At 39.6% G+C, this 18,924-nt stretch overlaps 1 protein-coding gene across 2 annotated transcripts in view; it reads right to left on the reverse strand.

The window, feature by feature from the left end:
• The window catches only part of LOC131078906 (uncharacterized), a 336,457-nt gene extending 317,864 nt beyond the window's left edge, over window positions 1–18,593 (reverse strand). Inside the window, exons 1-4 of one of the 2 annotated variants that reach the window (XM_058016735.2) lie at window positions 18,218–18,581; window positions 5,473–5,576; window positions 5,236–5,370; window positions 5,079–5,129 (exon numbers count right to left, since the gene is read on the reverse strand). In XM_058016735.2, coding sequence (XP_057872718.2) covers window positions 5,079–5,129; window positions 5,236–5,370; window positions 5,473–5,576; window positions 18,218–18,314 — 387 coding nt within the window. In that variant the 5' untranslated portion in view covers window positions 18,315–18,581. Of the gene's footprint in view, window positions 1–5,078; window positions 5,130–5,235; window positions 5,371–5,472; window positions 5,577–18,217 lie in introns of both variants that reach the window. The other variant, XM_058016736.2, reaches the window with a different exon arrangement.
• Between the last annotated feature and the right edge of the window lie 331 nt (window positions 18,594–18,924).

Below are 18,924 nucleotides of genomic sequence, written 5' to 3' on the forward strand. Positions count from 1 at the left end.
CATGGCTGGGCGGACTTTGGTGTCTTCTCCATCTTGGGCGGACTTTGGACTACACTCCCATGTGACCTCTCCAACTTTGGGCGGACTTTGACCCTTAGCCCCTTCATGGTCTCCTTCTCCCTTGGGCGGACTTTGGAGTTACCTCCTTCATGGCCTCTTCATGGCTGGGCGAACTTTGGAGTAGGCACCTTCCTTGGCGGACTTTGGCTTGGCCTCTTCATGGCCCCTTCATCCCATGGTGGACTTTGACCTTAGCACCCATGTGACCTCTATAGACTTGGGCGGACTTCAAGCTTAGACCCCACATAGCCTCCATCAAGGTGGTGCGGACTTTGTTGTTAGCACCTTCGTGGTCTCCATCAAGGTGGTGCGGACTTTGTTGTTAGCTCCTTCATAGCCTCTCAACCTTGGGTGGACTTTGGAGAGTCCTCCTTCGTGGCCCCTTCAAACTTGAGCGGACTTTACCTTAGCCCCCACATAGCCTCTTCATGGCTGGGCAGACTTTGAAGTTGCCTCCTTCCTGGTCTCTTCATGGCTGGGCGGACTTTAGGCCTTGCACCCACATGACCTCCTAAGGTGGGGCGGACTTTGACTATGACACCCATGGACCCTCCTAGCTTATGGTGGACTTTGGAGGTTGCTCCCAACACTTGGCAAGCTTGGGCGGACTTTGTTGTTGGCCCCTTCAAACTTGGGCGGACATTGGAGTCTTCTCCATCTTGGTCTCCTAAGCCTTGGGCGGACTTTAACCCATGCTCTTCCATAACCTCTTTAGGTGGGGCGGACTTCAGGCAAGGCACCCACATGGCCTCCCTAAGGCATGGCGGACTTTGATGAGAGCACCCACATAGCCTCCTAAGGCATGGCGGACTTCATGCAAGGCTCCTTCATGGCCTCTTCAACCTTCATGATGGGGTTTGAACCTGCAGAAACACTTCAGAACCCTTGTTAGCTAGACTTAGAAGAATTTTCAAAGAAATTTCAAAATTTCACAGTTTAATCTAATTTAACCGGATTAACTTGAAATTTGAAATCTGTGCTTAGGTGGATCATCATTTGTCTTTCTTGAAAGAAGAAGAAAGATTGTTGTCCCATCCTATTTTATTTTTAAAGTTGTAGTTAGATAGGGGGAGCCTTCCCTTAATTAGGAGAGTTTTACTCACACGTTGTGGTTGAAACCACAATTTTGTATATTTTCCGCAGTGTACAAAATTTTCAACCAACATCATTTTTATGTAAACCCTAATTAGGGTGATTCTAGGGATTTGTTGGCATTATCTTGGCCCTTGATTTAGTTTTAATCTTGGTCATCCATTTTGTATGAGACTATATATATACCCCATAGTCTCTCATTTGTAAGAGAGAGTTTTTGTAGAATTGTTGGTATATGCTGCAGCTATTTGAATATAAATCATCGTTCGATTTGATAGTGATTTTGTCTTTCAAGTGTTGGCTTGCATTCATGGTTCTCAATTCCTCCAAGTTAGATTAGAATTTTAGATTAGAATTTGTTTTCATGTTTATTAAGATTGAGTGGAAGATTTGTTGAGTATATTTGTGTGGAATCCTTAATCCATACCACTAGCCCCCTTGCCGTTGGTAAGTGCGTCTTGTGTGGTCAACTGGAAATTTGAGTAAGCTTAACTTCAATTATATGCATCCCTTGATAAGCATCAACTTGGATGGTGTCAATGTGTGATGGTAATAGTTTAAAAATCAATAAGTATACCTTAGATGATTGCACTAAGCTTGTGTCAAACCTTGTTTGTGAGACCTTGCCTAGTTTGATTCCACTAAATTTGTTCATCATTTCCTACATTCCTAGGCTTAGAATAGATTTCCTGAACCCTATTCCCTTTCGCCATTTTTTTTAGTAAGTCTTGTTAAAATTGAGTCTAGAACTACATTGCCATATCCTAAGTTATCAGTACACCCATTCCACATATTTTATGATAAGAGAAATTGATTCGAACATTTGTGTAAGTCCCCAAGTGAAAATAGCAATTCACATCAACCATTGAGTTACCCACTCGTCAAGACCTAACATGTAGAAACCTTGGAATCATTTTAGTTGATCTTACCCTTAGCATCGGAGGTGATTTTGTTCAAGAGAGGGTAAAGTGTTTTAGTATTTTATTCTGAATATGTGCATAAAACACAGATCAACAAGACCCAAGCCCAGTAGCGATCACCTGCCCTACTGGCCTACTGATCTAATATGATTTAGTAGGTGGCCTACTTGGGTGGACAATATCCCTTCTACAAATCCTTTTTCCTCCCTAACAGATGTTCATTTAAAGGTAAATTTAATAAATTCTCTACAAATGCAGACTGTAATTTACTGCTAATTGATATAGAACATTTCAAATTGTTTAGTTCAAACTTTTTTATATTTACTCTATTAGCAATTTACCAGTTTATACCTTATATCTTACTTGTGGATTTTTGTTATTATTATATCAATGACAGAATATTGATCTAATAGGACACTTTTGGTACTAAATTGTGGTTCATTTCACTATTAATTTACATACATGTTAATGTATTTAAGAAATATTGAATATTATATCACAGACTATTAACAGAATTATTAACAGAGTGTCAAATGATTAATGCATATGTCATGTTGAGGCTGTAATATTCCTAATGCCAATATAAGTTCGACGCACTGCAGACAATGACCCTTTCTTTCTTCCGTTACTTTTTTACTTCGCTCCCTTATTCTCCCTGTCCAAGTGGAGCCTGGTCGCTATCTTATATCTTACCAATGAACAGGTTGCATCTCTTCTTATTGATGAGACACACCTCCTTGTTCGTGACTCCTTAATACTATGAATCGCATCACTTTGTAGAAACTAATTAGTTATTGGCAACTCGATTGAGGAATTAGTATTCGAATCGCACCCCCCCTCATAATCCTGGTGTGAATTAATAACTATTATTTTTAACCAACTTTGTCTATACGTAATGATGTTATTTACTTATGGTTTGTAACCACCCATAAACTAGTCAACCTTCTTATGTCATGATTATGTGTCTTGACTTAGTCGCTTTTCTTTCTTATTCTTCCATACAACGGTGAATGTAGAAAATGAGCTTCGTGATGGTAGCTGCCTCAATGGATATTGGAAGTGTTTCTTTGAAAACATAATTGGTTCTTCAATTGTGATCAATTGTCTATTCATAATGGAAATAATCTATAGGTTGTTAATCGGTAATCTATTCATATAGTTTGTAGCATCTTCCTCTATTGGATATCGATGAGGATTGATTAATCTGCTTATTCAATAATGATGGATCATAGCTATGTCCTGCTATGATTATCTTTATGAGATCATTAATTTCTACTCGCAATCATCGTCGGTTATGTATGAAGCAGATCGATATTTATGTTGTGTATCAATCTTCTCCAATCTTTGAGATGCAATTAAGAATATGTAAATTATGTTTATAATATTAATTTATTTTCATTTGAATATTTCATGAATATAACTAGTAATAAATATTAATTAAAAAATAATATTTAATAAATAAATAAATTTCAAATAACCATTCGTTGGTAATTATTAATAATAATTACTTTATTCAGGATATATATAACGATCGAGGAGGGGACATTACACTAATTTAATCCAGCAGGGCTATTTGAGTATAGCAGGTCCATAAATATGAGAAGAGCAGGAGTTTGTATACAACCAGACTTCAACTAAAGAAAATCTCCAATCATGTATTTCCAGCTTTGCATTAAAGACTCATTCCAGGATCAAGGAGGGGACATTACACTAATTTAATCCAGCAGGGCTATTTGAGTATAGCAGGTCCATAAATATGAGAAGAGCGGGAGTTTGTATACAACCAGACTTCAACTAAAGAAAATCTCCAATCATGTATTTCCAGCTTTGCATTAAAGACTCATTCCAGCTTCGAAACGTTACCTTGAGTTTGTCCCAACAATAATAATCATTTCTAAATTCCTGCAACAACCATATAAGTCAAAGCAATCACAGGAATTGCTGATATTTTCCAGCTGAATTATTCTGTCATAAGTAGCTACAGCAGTCAATGCAGTTTATATTGATTAATGCAGCAGTTCTGGATTTCTAATTGGTGCCAACAATATCTACAACAGTTAGTCAAATGTTAGACTCTTTTTCATGCACATTCATGTATCAGCAAAATCTATTTCAGCAGTGAAGATTTTGGGATAGCAAATGAGATCGGCAATAAACTCATTGTACTTGCTTTATCCGAGTATAATTGACGTAATCATATTTTACATTTTGTAATGACGATTCAATGGCAATGCAAATATCAATATTAGTGTGTCATCATTTTGAGTTGATGATATATTGAGTGGATTTATGTCAAGCATTTACTGATTTATAAACTGAGAAATCTAACAGGTTGAGAATACATTGGGATTTGAGCAAAACAGAAAATTTCATAAAAATCCTATAATGAAGGGATAGGATTGCATTTCCAAAAATAGTAAATTTTTGCAACCATTTGGAATGTGGGGGACAAGTGCATTTAGGGGGTTGTTTACTCTTGGATTGTAGTGGAGGTAATATAGGCTCATTTAATTATTTTTGCCATGTGAGGTGGACAATAGGACAATTAAATAATAAAAATATTTAACTATGTGTGAGAGGGAAAATGACTAATATAATAATATTTATTTAGGTGTGGTACATTATATAGGTGAAATGTGAATTAAATAAATAATATAATTATTTAGTTGATTTTAGAGAAGGTTACTAGGAAAGAATTAGGTGTCTACATAAATCTCATCAATCAATGTCAATAAAAGGGTTTAATATTATATCAAATTATGTTGCCATCTAATACCTATGATGAAATCTTGGAGTGTGAACCCAAATCTAAAGTATTATATTGAGTACTACAGCTTCAAAAAAATAGAGAATCAAGCTCTTTAAATTCCATGACTATACAATGTGCAAAGTGCAAGACATTTAACACCCACTAAAATGCGATATATACTAAGCTCTAAACAAATTGTAAAAATGCATTCTTTAATATTTTCATCACTTGCAAATATTCCTCGTCAAAAAACATACCATTTCATCTTTATCCTCAAATTTGGATTCCAAAAGCTTCATTTCCATTTCCTGCAAAGTTAGTTAAATATGCCATTAATTAAACTGTTGAAATATTGATACAAAAAAATGCATTACATACCCATAGTAAACTTAAAGCTAATTTATTTCAACACACCTTTACCCTAGAACGTTTAGCTTCTTGCACCGAATCATCAGTACATCCCTCAACATTAGTTGCAGGCTCTACCAAGAGAAAAATGCGATCCAAGTACACTAAAACTGGTTCTTGACCCAATCTGCTCCAGGGGACCTGAAGATAAAATCAATGCTCAGAAAAAATGAACAGTCAGAAGCAGTATTTCCAAATATTATAACACAATTTCTATCAACCATGCTACTTTAAGGAACAAACCTTCAGTCTTACAGAGCCCAGAAACCCTGCTTTTACTTTAACAGGCAGCTTAAGGGCATTCAATGCCTCTGGCCTCAACTCCATGTTAGTCAATTCGACATCACCTGAAAATTTTGTCATTCAATAGATTTGAACCATTAGAAAGCAGCAACAAAACAAATTTGAGACAACTTCAAAGACTAAAAATTTCACTCTAATTAACCACAGAAGAATTCTGCAACCCAGAATGATCAATCTATTTTCTTTCAAGATGCATACCTACATGAACTGATCCCAATTACATATTAGGAATTTTGTCCAGTAGATAATTAACTGTTGGCAAATAGATAGAAATTTAAATATCAAGATCATTGTTCTTCAAGTACCTCAAGCATTTACAAGCAGAGAGGATTTCTTTTCTAAATTGCCTTTAACTTTTATTCTAAATCAGCCAGTGATTTTCTTCCCAAATTGTCATATTCCATTAAATAGAAAAATAAAAAGAAAGTGATTTTCTTCTGAAATTGTCTTATTCCATTGAACAGCTCCAAAACTGGTTCCAGGATCAAGTATCAATCTCATGATTAGCTATAGGTAAAATATGAATGTCGTGTGCTACAATTTTAAAATATTATTCATAGAAATTGAGCAGCAGTTGAGACCATTCCTACAGTTCGCCACTAGAATCCAAGAAGATGACAAGGTCATGATAAAAGATCTGAATGCACTAGATATCTACATCAGAAACACTATAACCTATTTGTCAATGCCGAGGGAATTTCTCCATTATAGAAAGGAATTAGCTCTTATTAAATGGTTGAGTCCAAAATAAACATTATTCCTATTGTGACCTTTTCACACATCACCCCATTGAGAATGGGGACCCTCCTTGTTTCTTGCTTTCTAGGGTTTTTGTTAGAGACTCGCAACCTTCCCAGTACCAACTTTCTCAGTTTTGAATGGTCTGAGTTTTGGAAGTCATAAGTCAGTTTGTGCAAGTCATGGTTAGAGCAGAATCTAGACATGCCTAGAAAGCTTGAAGGACGAAAATTACAATTGATTTGTGAGTGAATTTGGACAACTTTCTATTTTTGGAAAGTTTTGTTGTTTTGCTTTTTTTGCTTTTTTTGCTTTTTACTATTTTTTAGGAAGTTTCGTTTTTGTCACTTTAAGCACGATCCCCAAAATGGCTATTTTTAGAAAGTTTTTCCTATTTTTTAGGGATGCTTGCTTTTTCTATTTTTGAAAGGGATCTAAGGTTTGCACTGTTGGCTCTGAGTTGCATTAAAAATGATTGAGAATTCCTCCAAAATTCAAGTTTTGTCTGAAAAAGAAAGGTTCCTAAATTTTAGGCATCCAGGGGGATTCAGGGGTTAAGAGATGTGTGATTTTCAAATTTCAAGAAGATCCAAGTTAAAATGCATAAGTTATGAAGATCTAGTTCTCATGAGGATGGAATCTCTCCAGGTCCACCCAACAAAGGTGTACACAAGGTCAAGGATCTTATAAAGTCCGCCCTCATGATGTTTGCAAGGGGAGGAGATCTCTCTAAGTCCGCTCACCTTGGTGCCCAATTATCATAAAGTCTGCTTGGAATCAATGCACAAAATGAACCAAGTCCACCCTCATGGTGCTCAAGTTTGATGAACCCCGCCAAAGAGAAGGTGCATGAGTTTGATGAAGTCCGCCATGCTAGTGAAAGGTGCACAACTCCCCTCAAGTTCGCCTTGTAAAGTGCAAGGATATGAGCAATTCCGCCAAGAAAGAGGTGCAATGACATCTCCAAGTCCGCCCTCATTGTGAAAAGAATCAACCAAGTCCACCCTACAACTTGAAGATGGAAACAACACTCAAGAAAAGTCCACCTAGATCACTAGCAATGAAATTCACCAAGTCCACCTACATGAAGAAACTTGCTAAATTGGAAATTAAGGAATATTCTCATGGTGATCAACAAGACATTTTGTCCAAGTTCGAACTAAGTGCAATTTTAGTAAATTTTTGAAATTGAAAGAATGAAGATTAAGTTCGATTTATCAACTGAAAATCTAAAATAGAAGCTTTCTTTTGAACTGAAACTTACCATTTGAACTTGCTAAGAAGATTCCAACTCAACTGAAACTCAAATTAGAAAGTTTATTTTGCAAACCGAAAGACTAAGGAGTAATTGGAAACAAATCAGAGAAGATTTCTATGTTTCTAATTAAGAAGTTCGAACTCCATGAGGTTTTAATACAAATACCATTTCATTCTCTCATTCTTTCATAAGAAATTCGAACTTAAGAGAGCAGGTTGAGAAGGTTTTGAAGAAGCTTGTGCAGGTTTGAGGCTTTCCAGCAAAGATTTCAAAGGTTTATACACAATTGGGAGAAGGATTTTGACTGTTTTCAAGAATGATTTCACAACAATTTGAAGTACAACCTCTGATTTTTTTAATCACGAAAAGCATTTCTCCCTTCTTTCTTATTCTTTTTGAAGGAGAAATTTGGTTTCAGGGCAGATTATCAGGTTTCTTAACTTGATTTTTCAAGATTTTTCGAAAGAAAGAACTAATATAATGCATTCTCCTTCTATTCTTTCTTATTTTTTGCCCCATAAACCAGTGTTAGTGCACACTTAATCGAATTTCTTGGATTTAATTTTTATTCTCAGTTCTAATTTTTTATTAAAATCAGACATGCAAGTTCACAAGTTTGGTCATATTCAAGGATTTTTCTAAGACATTCAAGAATATCTAAGCATTGAAACCCCTTTTAAATGTTGTGTTTAAAAACTATTAGAACTCCAAATTTCCACTTAAAACGCAGATTCTAACTTAATTTTGTTCAATTTTTGTAGATTTGGATGACCACAAAAGCTGGACCATCACACAAAGTTCAAATGAAGTTCCAGGTTGACAAGGATTCCCTTCCCAAATCCAAAATGAACTCCAAATGGAAGCAAGTTGGAGACACCAACCTTGGGCACATCAATCTTTGTGAGTTCAAGATGAGGATGCATGACACCGATACACAATTACCCATTCCAATTGCACAGAGGATGATGAATTATGGGATAGTGCAGGCTGCTGGTTTCCTTCCAGCAGTTCAGTGTACCGAATTGATTGCAGAATGTTTTAGACATTATAACCCTGAGAATAGCGAGATAGTTGCTCCTGATGGTAGAGTGCTTGTAAACATTGGTGAACTAGCAATCCGAGAAGCCTTTTGCATCCCTGAATACCACAACACGGTCTATATAACCAGGGATGAAGCAACCGAATTATATGAGGATAACACAGAGGAGTATGAGGCTAACATCAACCACTCATGGTTGGATAAGCCTAGAAAAAGTGTTTCAAAGATGCCTAAGACCCTTCTCAGGCCTTATTTCAAAGAGGACTATGGAGACCTCATTGTCTTATTAAACAGAGTTATGGGCAGCCAACAAGGTGCACCCTTTGAGCCATGGATGTACTATTTTATCCATGAGGTTACTACTGGTGTAAAGATGATCAATTGGGCCAAGAACATAAGTGACAATTTAGATGGTCAATTGAGAAACCTGGAAAAGAATGGAACATTTTACATGAGTTCCTGCTTGATCTACTCCTTGGCCAGAACATACAGATACAGAGGCCTTATGTGTAGAGGAGCAGTTGGAAATAAAGAGAACCAGTTCGTTGTCTATGATTGTTATCCACAACTACACCTGGAGGAGAAATTTCATTTTAAGAGGGTCAATGATGCATATCACAAGAACCCTTCAAGGAGGTCTCCATCAGCGACTCTCTCAAGAGTCAAAGGATTTGATCAGCAGGTTTGCGCATTGGTATATCCAATATCCCAGGTTCACCTACTTGAGGATCCAAGGATTCTCTGGACCCCCGTACAAGTTGCCCATGTTTCCTAGAAACCGAATGGTTATACTTGTGATAAGACAGTTGGAAAATTTTATGATTGTGCAAAGAGGAAAACAAAAGACAGGAGCGTCTTTTCCTCTCAGTATCGGAAAAAGGTTGGAGACTTGTCCATCAGCCCAAGCTGCCACACATGTTGATGAGGAGATTCAATGGTACCCATTTTTGCATTATCAAGCAAGGAGTCATTTTGATCCTTTTCATCAGATGGGAATGGTTAATGGAGAGAAGTTTGAGCGTAGGCCAGACCTTGAAGATGATTGGGCCAACGCTACTGACAACTTTGAGATAAGGAAGAGATTCTGGTCTAGAATCCCATTGAATTTGATCAGGGCATCTGAAGTCTTCTGAGTGGCAGACCAACTTGAGGAAGAAAATGAATACGAGCAGCCACACTATGCCAACCTGAAAAACGAGCCTCTTGTTGTCGGGTAATTATGTCATGTTGTAATTAGAACGTTACGAGTGTTAAGGGTCGGTGGTTATGTGACGGTTGTCGGCAGTTGGCACCGGACAACCCACACTGACACCTATATATATGTACTTGGTTTCCTATTTCAGTGTGCAAAGATTATGGAAGAAGGTTATGTTTTGAATGTACTAGTATTTGGCATTAATGAATACATACATCTGAGTTCTTCTGTTTACTTGCATTACTGTATACTAACATATTTTTGTACTGTTATGCACTATTAAAACCCACACACCCCTCGGGGGAAAACATCTGGCGCCATTGCCAAATTAAACTTGGAATGATGGGAATATACTACATGGCACGACGATAATGGGGCAACCAGTGAGCGAGGGGACCAGCAGTAATCCCGAGGAAGAGCCGACGGAGTTGTTCGAAGGAGAGGGAGCACTAACAAGGGATTTCACCTGCATTCTACAGACATCCATCGAAACTTACGTATGGAGGGAGGCCACGACCAAAGACGTCCCTGAGAGCGCAGTGTGGAGTGCCCTTGGCATAAGTCCGGTCATAAATTGGTTGATGAACAACTTGCCTAGTCTGTTGACACAGGCTTACCTTGCTCTCCAAACTCGCCGAGAAGAAACCTACTGCGAGACCCGTCGACAACAAATTTTACAACAATTTGAAGAAAGGAGTCGACTCGGACCTTATAAGATTAGAGAGGTCGGCAAGAACGGGGCGATGAAGCTATCCACTCTAGATAACAATCCAATCAAGGACCCAGTGAATGGTTCGAAACTGAAAGTCTACAAAGAATGAAACAAACCTGTGATCGGGATTAACATGTTGGGATACGCTACAAAAGGGAACTGGACCATTGGCCAGAGCAAGGAAATCAACGAAGACCCGGTGGTAAAGCAGAGCCCTACCAGAGAGATGAAGATTGGGCAAAGCCTCTTGCAGCCATGGAAGAACGGCTTGTGCCAAAGTGGGTGGAAGGTGTTGCGGTTCCCAGGACCCACAAGCACCTGACAAACGCATATTTTGGGGATCCAACTGTATGGGTACGGATTGCAGGACATTGGAAGACGCGAGCCCCATATGAAGGTCTTAGAGAAGGGTACGTAGCATACGATATCGATGAAGAGGCCCAAGCCCGAAGGAAAGCCGAGAATGCAAATAAAGAGGAACCTGTAGAGCTGGAGGAAGAACTTGACTTCGAAGAGTACGAGGCAACTCTAGGTCCCTGCATAAACATGGTGCTGAAAACGGAAGACCTATTCATCATCGACTCCCAGGCAGGCGAATTGGAAGTCGAACCAAATTCATTGTATCAGGTGATCCCTAACCTCACAGGACCTCCGGAGGTTGACAGAGAAAAAGTAAAATGGTATCAACAGTACGGAGGCCGCTACATTGACGGGCGGTATAAGGGGGTGGGACCAGCGCCGTTAGTTGACAAGATATGGGACCTAGAGTACGTGGTGACATGTTGTGCACAAGAATGCTACAGGAGGATGTCACACGTATGTATGTGGTTGCACGATTCGGAGATAAGGGCAAGGTCCCAGGGTGGTTCCTCAGGTATAAAGAGGAACATAGGAAGCGAAGATGCTGATTAAAGGCTAAATAAAAGATGGAAGGAAAACAAAACGCATGGCAAGGGAACAGCAAAGAAAAAATCAAGTATCCGTAGAGCAAAGAGGAAACTGAGGGGACGAAAAAATTTAGAGGCATCTGAAAAGGCAACAAGCTATCCTGAGGATCAGAAAGGGCCGAATGCACGACGGAAACAGACCTCGAGATACCTTAGTATATTGAAGGTACGGAAGGTTGAATTTTAAAAATATTATTGTCTGAAGACTTTAAAACAATTGTTAAAGAGGGAGGTACTGAAAATCAGAAATGAAAAGTATATGGAAGAAATAAAAAGGCCAAGGTTTATAAGCATAAAAAAATTAAAGTGTAAGGCAAAGGTTATGGAAATAAGTAAGGGAAAAATACAATTAATAAGGAGGCAATTATTTTATAAAAAGTTAATAAAATATTTGAGCCTAACCCTAACCCTGAAAAGGTCAAAAGATTATATAAAGCCCTACAGAGCCCATTTGTACACAACACATAGGCAAAGTCAAGACAGTGGAAGCAGAGGCAAAGGAGAAAAGGAGAGTGCAGGAAGGGCCGTACGGCCAACACGCACAGCAAGCAAGTGGAGTCTATATGGCGTACGGATTGTGTGTATGTACGAGCAGAGGATGCAGTGCACACATCATGATCCGTACGACGTATGGATTGTACATACGAAAGAGAAAGCACAGAGCAAACATACCATACGGTGGCCACTGAGTAAAACACCGTACAACGACCACAGAGCAAGATACCGAGCAAAACATCGTACTGCGATCACATAGCAAAACACTGTACGGTGTACGACAACCACACCAAGGCCGTACGGTTTGTGTTGACCCCCACAACCTAGTCCGTACAACATATGGTATCCATATCACGGCATATGGCAAGCACAAGGCAATTCGTATGGCATACATTGCAATCCGTATGAGGAGATTGGAAGTCTATACGATAGCAAACGGTTGTCAACGCAGGGGGAAAGAATACCGAAAGAATACCATACGAACAGAAGAAAGGGGTCCGTACGGTTTGCCGATGCCGAGAGGAATTGCATAAAAAGTTTGCAGGCATTAGTACAAAAATTTGTGCCATTCGTGCAAAGTTGGCGCAGGTGGAAGAGGTCGTACGGTCAAGTAAGGGAAGTGTATGGACTAATCCGTATGGTGTCGAGGCAGCAGTTAGCCCAATGGTCCATACAAATTGGCGGGTCACATTTGCAGACAGTTATAATAACGGTCAAGGACTGGACAAAAACAAGAAAACAGGGCAAAGCAGTTACAGTGCAACCATGACTGCTACAAACTCAACCAGCAGCAGCAAGAAGGCCAAAATCAGGCCAAAAGTGCAGAAGGATCTGGAGGGAATCACTGTCGAGAATGTAGCCTTTGAGAGTGTGACTGGCAGGGAATGTTGTACTTGGTGGGAGGAAACCCCTCCCGACCATGTGATAAAGGACTCCCTCAGGAAAGCACAGGTAGACCATGCCATTCAGATGCCGACATTCAACATCAAGGATTTTGAGCCGGTCTTGCGAACTATGGTGTCTAGATACAACTGCCAGGAAAGGGCTTCCATCATTCAGTTCCAGGGATGCACGGTACGAGTTTCCTTCAAGGCGAAAGACTTCAAGAGGGTATTTGGTATACCCAAGAAGGGAGCATCTGCAGCGAAACCGGCCAAAAAGCTCACCAAGGAGAAAAAGAAGTGGCCGCTGGACTTGGTATGCAGAGATGACCTAACAGAAGAGCAATGGAAGAGCGCCTAGTCTGACAATAGGGGATTGAAGTGTGCTTTTATTGCACCAAGAGAATGGAGAATGCTGTTGGACTTGGTAAAAATTCGGCTCACAGGGGCCAGCCATGCATCCGATATAGCCATCTGGATGATAGGGTTGATGAATGGCATTAAGTGCGGCAAAGTCTACAACGGGGGGCAGCTTTTAGCTGAGAGTATTCATGATTTCCTCAAGCTGGAACACAAGACATTTTACATGTGCCACCACGCCATCAGCCTATTTCTAGATGTCGTACGCCTGCAAGTACCGCCAGAAATGTGGGGTACCTTCGAACCACGCGGAAGGGTGGAACCCAATAAGTCGTCCATGTACTATTATGCCCATCTGGACACTCTTGATGACACCACGCAGCCAGCAAAGAGGAGGAGGGAGTTGGACATGTCCGTTGAAGTTGAAGAGGACAGCAGTACCGAGGATTCTAAGGAGGAGGCCAAAGAAACTAAGCAGGAGAGTGGAGATGAGGGATTCCGTATGGCACTACACACGACAGGAGAGGATGAAGGGGAAGAGGAATCACAACAGCAGGAAGGGGAGGAGGAGGAAGAGCAGCATGGAGGGCTGCGAGCACAGTGGAAGAGCACATGGGTAAAATTTACACCTCCCAAATTGCCCTCTTCAGCACACTTGGTACCACAGGAAGCACTTACAGTGACCAACCCCGTAGGGGACGTAAGACCAGTAGGGGTGTTGTTCCGAAGAATTGACGAAGGAGAACCACCAGCACAATGACAGGTGTCACTGCCGCAGATCAGTCTGGCTGTACTCGAGTCACAAGTTGCACCAACCGCAGAGCGTACCAGTAGGCTTGACCATACGGGTAGTGACCTAGGTGGCGGGAGAATGGCAGACCATACGGTGGCAGACGAGGTCGTACAACATAGTCTAGATGGAATGGTTCAGGAGGCGGCCGTACTAGTGGAAGAAGAACCAGTCGTACAGGAGATCAGTACTGGTACGATTGGTACTAGTACGTCGAATACTAGTACGCCAGGTACTAATACGGTACCAACAAGGAGAGATGAGTCGGGGTATGTACTGATGACAGGAGATGAGTTGGCGGTACTAGACACACTGACGGACGAGGATATAGATGCATCTTTGGACGGGTGGCTAGGGCAATTTGCACTCACACCTCACCCTCCCACCTCGCCTTCACCTCACGCCATGGCAGTTGGACGGACCCAGACACGGCATGGGACCACCCCTATCACAGATCAGGATGAGAGGATGTCTGTTGAGGAGCAAAATAGAGCAATTGGAAGTGGTGGACATGGCCCAAAGATCATCGATGTTGAGGAGAGCGGGTCTGAAGGACTACTGGCAGGTCTTCACCTCACTCCACCAGACCCTAGCGATCCAGCAGACTCACTCCAATAGTTCTTTGGGGAGCTACAGGGATTTCAGATATAGCACGTGGAATGGCACAGTTGACTAGACAGATGGATGTCGGCAACTCAGTTCATGCTGAGAAGTTGTGCCACTTCATGACTTCTAGATGTGCGAACGAGTTTGCACGCCACTTTGAGCAGCAGGGGTGGCCAGACAGTAGTACGTCGGAGATGGTACAAGAGTGGACGCGCATGCGACTGGTGGAGTGAGTGGGCACCTTGGGCGCCACCTTGAGCAATATGGAAGAATCTTTTCGGGATGTCTACCTGCAGATGCGACAAAGTCAGATAGAGCAACAAACCCAGCAGCTGTATGCAGCAAAACTAGAGAAGGAAGGAGAGAAGCGTGCAAAGTTAGCCGCAGTGGAGAAGAACCTGAGGATTGAGCTAGAAACGAAGGTGACTACTTATGAGGCTCGTTGCAGCATGCAGAAGGAGGTACAGGTACTGGCAGCACAAGTGGCTGAGCTTACTCTATAGATGGAGCAGAAGGACAAAAAACTATTGGAGGCCGCACACATGGTCAGGAAGGCATGGGAACGACAGCTAATAGCAGAGAAGAACCTTAGACTCCACACAGGGCAACAAACTTCTTCGACCACCACAGGGACGCCTCCTCCCCTTCTCAGCCTTAGTCTTTTGTTTGTTATTCCAGCTCCTGTTGTCTTGGTCGTCTGGAAGACGACTACTTTTTTTTGGGGGGGTGATGTTAGGAGTCAATAACACATGTTAGTTTATAGTGGGCTCGGGTGTTTATGTTTGGTTATGTTGAGTCGCCAAAAGGTTCCCGTGGGGTAGTTGGTAGTTAGTGGCGGTTGACAACTCGGCCAACCGCCGAGTCTATATATGGTATGGATGGAACCTGGGAAAAGATGGTATTGTACAGGCATATTTTGAGAATTCAATAAAGATATCATTATTCTGTCATAGTTGTTCGGTTATTGTTATTCATGCTTTGATATAAATTAATGTTTTGTTACATGAATTGTTGGTACGTGTGGGATATCTCTGTTTTATCCGTGAGTGTACCAACCTCACCTTAAGGACTAAACATGAGGGTTTTCTTTACTGTGTATTGCATTTTGCTCAATTGAATGTAATTATTCTTACTTCACTTAAACCTCACAACACCAATTTGGCAAGCAAATTAAAGTTTGCAAGGTCAATCACCAACCCAGGAAGAATCGAGCAAATATCAACTTGAACAAAACTCAAGAAAAGATTCCACAACTTAGCATAAGACATGCAAATAAGGGATTCTTTGTCTTCACAGCATTATCTTCATTCAAGTGTAATCATAATTACTGAAATTGACTCCACAAAACTAATTTCCAAGACAATTCAGACTTTCAAGGCCAATTTGCCAAGCCAGTTAGACATTAAAAGAAAAGGCTTGACCAAAACTCAGCAAGACTTCACCAACCCACATAAGGTGTTTTACATGCAAATGAGGGTTTTTTTCTTTTATAATGATAGTTGCTCAACTTGAACCACAACACCAATTGTCATGCCAATTTGCAGTCACGATCAATTTGCCAAGTCAATTTGGCATGCACCAAAAACAACTTGAAGAAAACTCATCAAAAGACTGCACTACTCCACATAAGGCCTCAGACGTGAGAATGAAAGCAACTTTTCTCTGTAAGCTGCAGTGCTCAATTGAGTGTAACCATAGTTACCAAGAGAAATAGGGGTACCAATACGGGGACATGAACAACATTCAAATTGCAGTACGTCAGAAAATGAATATGGATATGGCTATATTAATATAAATGTAGTCCCCAGAAATTGTGGTGGTTATAAACTTATAGGGACAAAGAACCAAACAATGTTTCTCTAATGGAGTGTCCTGGTACTCAACTTGAACTCTTAAACACTGAACTTGACAAGCCAGCTTAGAACCACGCAACCAATTTAACAAACCAATCACACTTGGGCAAATAAAAAACTTGACCATATATAAGAAAAAAGACAAATAATAGTTAAAAGTTCGGATCTGTGGTGTTGATTTCCATTTGTTGAGGGAACCTTCCTTTTTGAATTATAGCCCTTCTGTTTTTGCATGTCTTACCTATTCAAAGAGAACAGGCATTAAGACTATTCTTGGAATGTCAACATAAATGGTCTGGATGTCATTATAAAAAGCATAAACCAAAGCAACAGGAAAAGAACATAAGTTATTGCAGTAAAATATATATTCATTGAAAAAAGCGTGAATGAAGGTACTTCATTTTAATTTTTCTCTGAAACATTGCTGTTGGCATAAATTATTTATATATATGATATATGTATGTTAAATTTCTCTCAGTTAGTGTTATATGAAACATTGATATTAAATTGTCTCAGATAAATTTTCCAAAAGAATCAACGAATGTTATTCTAAATATTGAAGCTAAATTTTACCACTGAGTGTGAACCCAAAGATCAACATCAAAGTGTGACCCAAACATTTAAGTTAATTTTTTCTAGCAGCTAGTGTGATCCAAGCATTAATATTACTTTCTATAATGGGTTTTTTCAAATGCATCAGTTCGTGTGATTTGAGATATGGATGTTAAATTTTCTTGTAGGTTTTCTAGAAGCATCACTTGGTGTGATTAGAAATATCAAAGTCCAATTTTTCTACCACCTACTATGATACTTTCTATAATGGATTTTTTCAAATGCATCATTTAGTGTGATTTGAGATATAGATGTTAAATTTTCTTGTAGGTTTTCTAGAAGCATCACTTGGTGTGATTAGAAATATCATAGTCAAATTTTTCTACCACCTACTATGATCCCAAACATCGATGTTAAACTTTCTATAATGGGTTTTCCATGATTTGAAACGTTAATGGTAAAATTTCCATCAATGCTAAATTTTCTAAGACCTAATAAAATTTGAAGCATCGACATTTAATTTGCTCTCACTGGTTTTCAAGAAGCATTAAGTAGTGTGATTCAAAATATCAATGTTAAATTTCCGAGTCTGGTTTCTCCAGAAATGTCACTTAGTGTTATTCAAAACATCAATGTTGGATTTTCAATCTCCTAGGTTAATTCAAAACATCAACGTTAAATTTTCAATCTCCTAGCATGACCCCAAACATTAATATTAAATTTTCAACCTCCTAGTATGATCGCAAACATCGATGTTAAATTTCATATCACTTAGTGTGATTCAAAACATCAATGTTAAACTTTCAGTCACGGTTTCCCCAGAAGCATTACTTAACATAATTTGAAACATCAATATTAAATTTTCTACCTCCTAGTATGACCTCAAACATCAATAATAAATATTCTACTCTTAGAATGATTCGAAAAATGAATGTTAGATTTTCTACCTCCAAATGTGACTACAAAGATCAATGTTAAATTTTCTACCACCTTGTATGATTTAAAACTTCAATGTTAAATTTTCTATCCCCGGCTTTCCAAAAGTATCATTGAGCCTTCCAATTCGAAACATCCAATGTTAGATTTGCTATCAATGGTTCTCCACAAGCATCATTTCTACCAAGCGTGTTTTAATTAAAACATTCACCCGATCAGAAGGGGGGAAATGCCATTTATTTTCCTAGAATCAAGCTAATTAAAAGCTAAGGGCAGGTAAGTACACAGAAGAGAGCAAACAAAACGACAATTATCGGCCATACCTCGCCACACGCTGATCTTTAAATCCTCCTTCGACAGGTCCTTCACGTAATTGCCAAGATACTTCTGTAAAAGGAAAGCAACTTTGTCCTCCAACATTTTCGGCAGCTTAGAATTCACAAAAATGCTCGCACTTCTTTTTACTAGACCCTCATTTTAGAAGAAATAAAGACTAAAGCCTAACTCTTGTTTTCTGCAATTAATTCAACATCACGCAGACTAGCATGTCCACTTTAAAATCTATTGGATAAAATGGCCTCAAATTTATTTATTTTTTTGGTTCAATATTCAGAGAGTGTAAGATATCTAAGATCTAGTGAATATTTACACAGAGAGTAGAATATAACATCTTTGTATAGAAAGCTTCCTTAGCTTGCAATTCTTTGTTTTTCTGATAATGTCGGTCATTGTGGCGGTGGTTAAATGGCTCGCGTTTCTGACGCCCAACAAGATCTCGGCCGTTGAGATGCGCCAACGTGCGAGTTGCTTAAGTATACAGAAAATCAGCAGATGTTGACTTTTTGGACACGTGTGCGTATTTATAAAGTAATAGGCTATAGTGGTTTAGGGATGTCGACTTTTTGATGACGTGTCGGTTTTCTCTGCCGTGGCAAGGTCTGAAGCAAACCACGTGGCAAGTGCGAGATATTTTGATTTGTAGTTTTATACCCTTGCATTTCTGAGCTCCACGCAAAAGTTGGATTGGAGT

Source organism: Cryptomeria japonica, chromosome 2, assembly GCF_030272615.1.
Source record: "Cryptomeria japonica chromosome 2, Sugi_1.0, whole genome shotgun sequence".
Taxonomy (NCBI): Eukaryota; Viridiplantae; Streptophyta; class Pinopsida; order Cupressales; family Cupressaceae; genus Cryptomeria; species Cryptomeria japonica.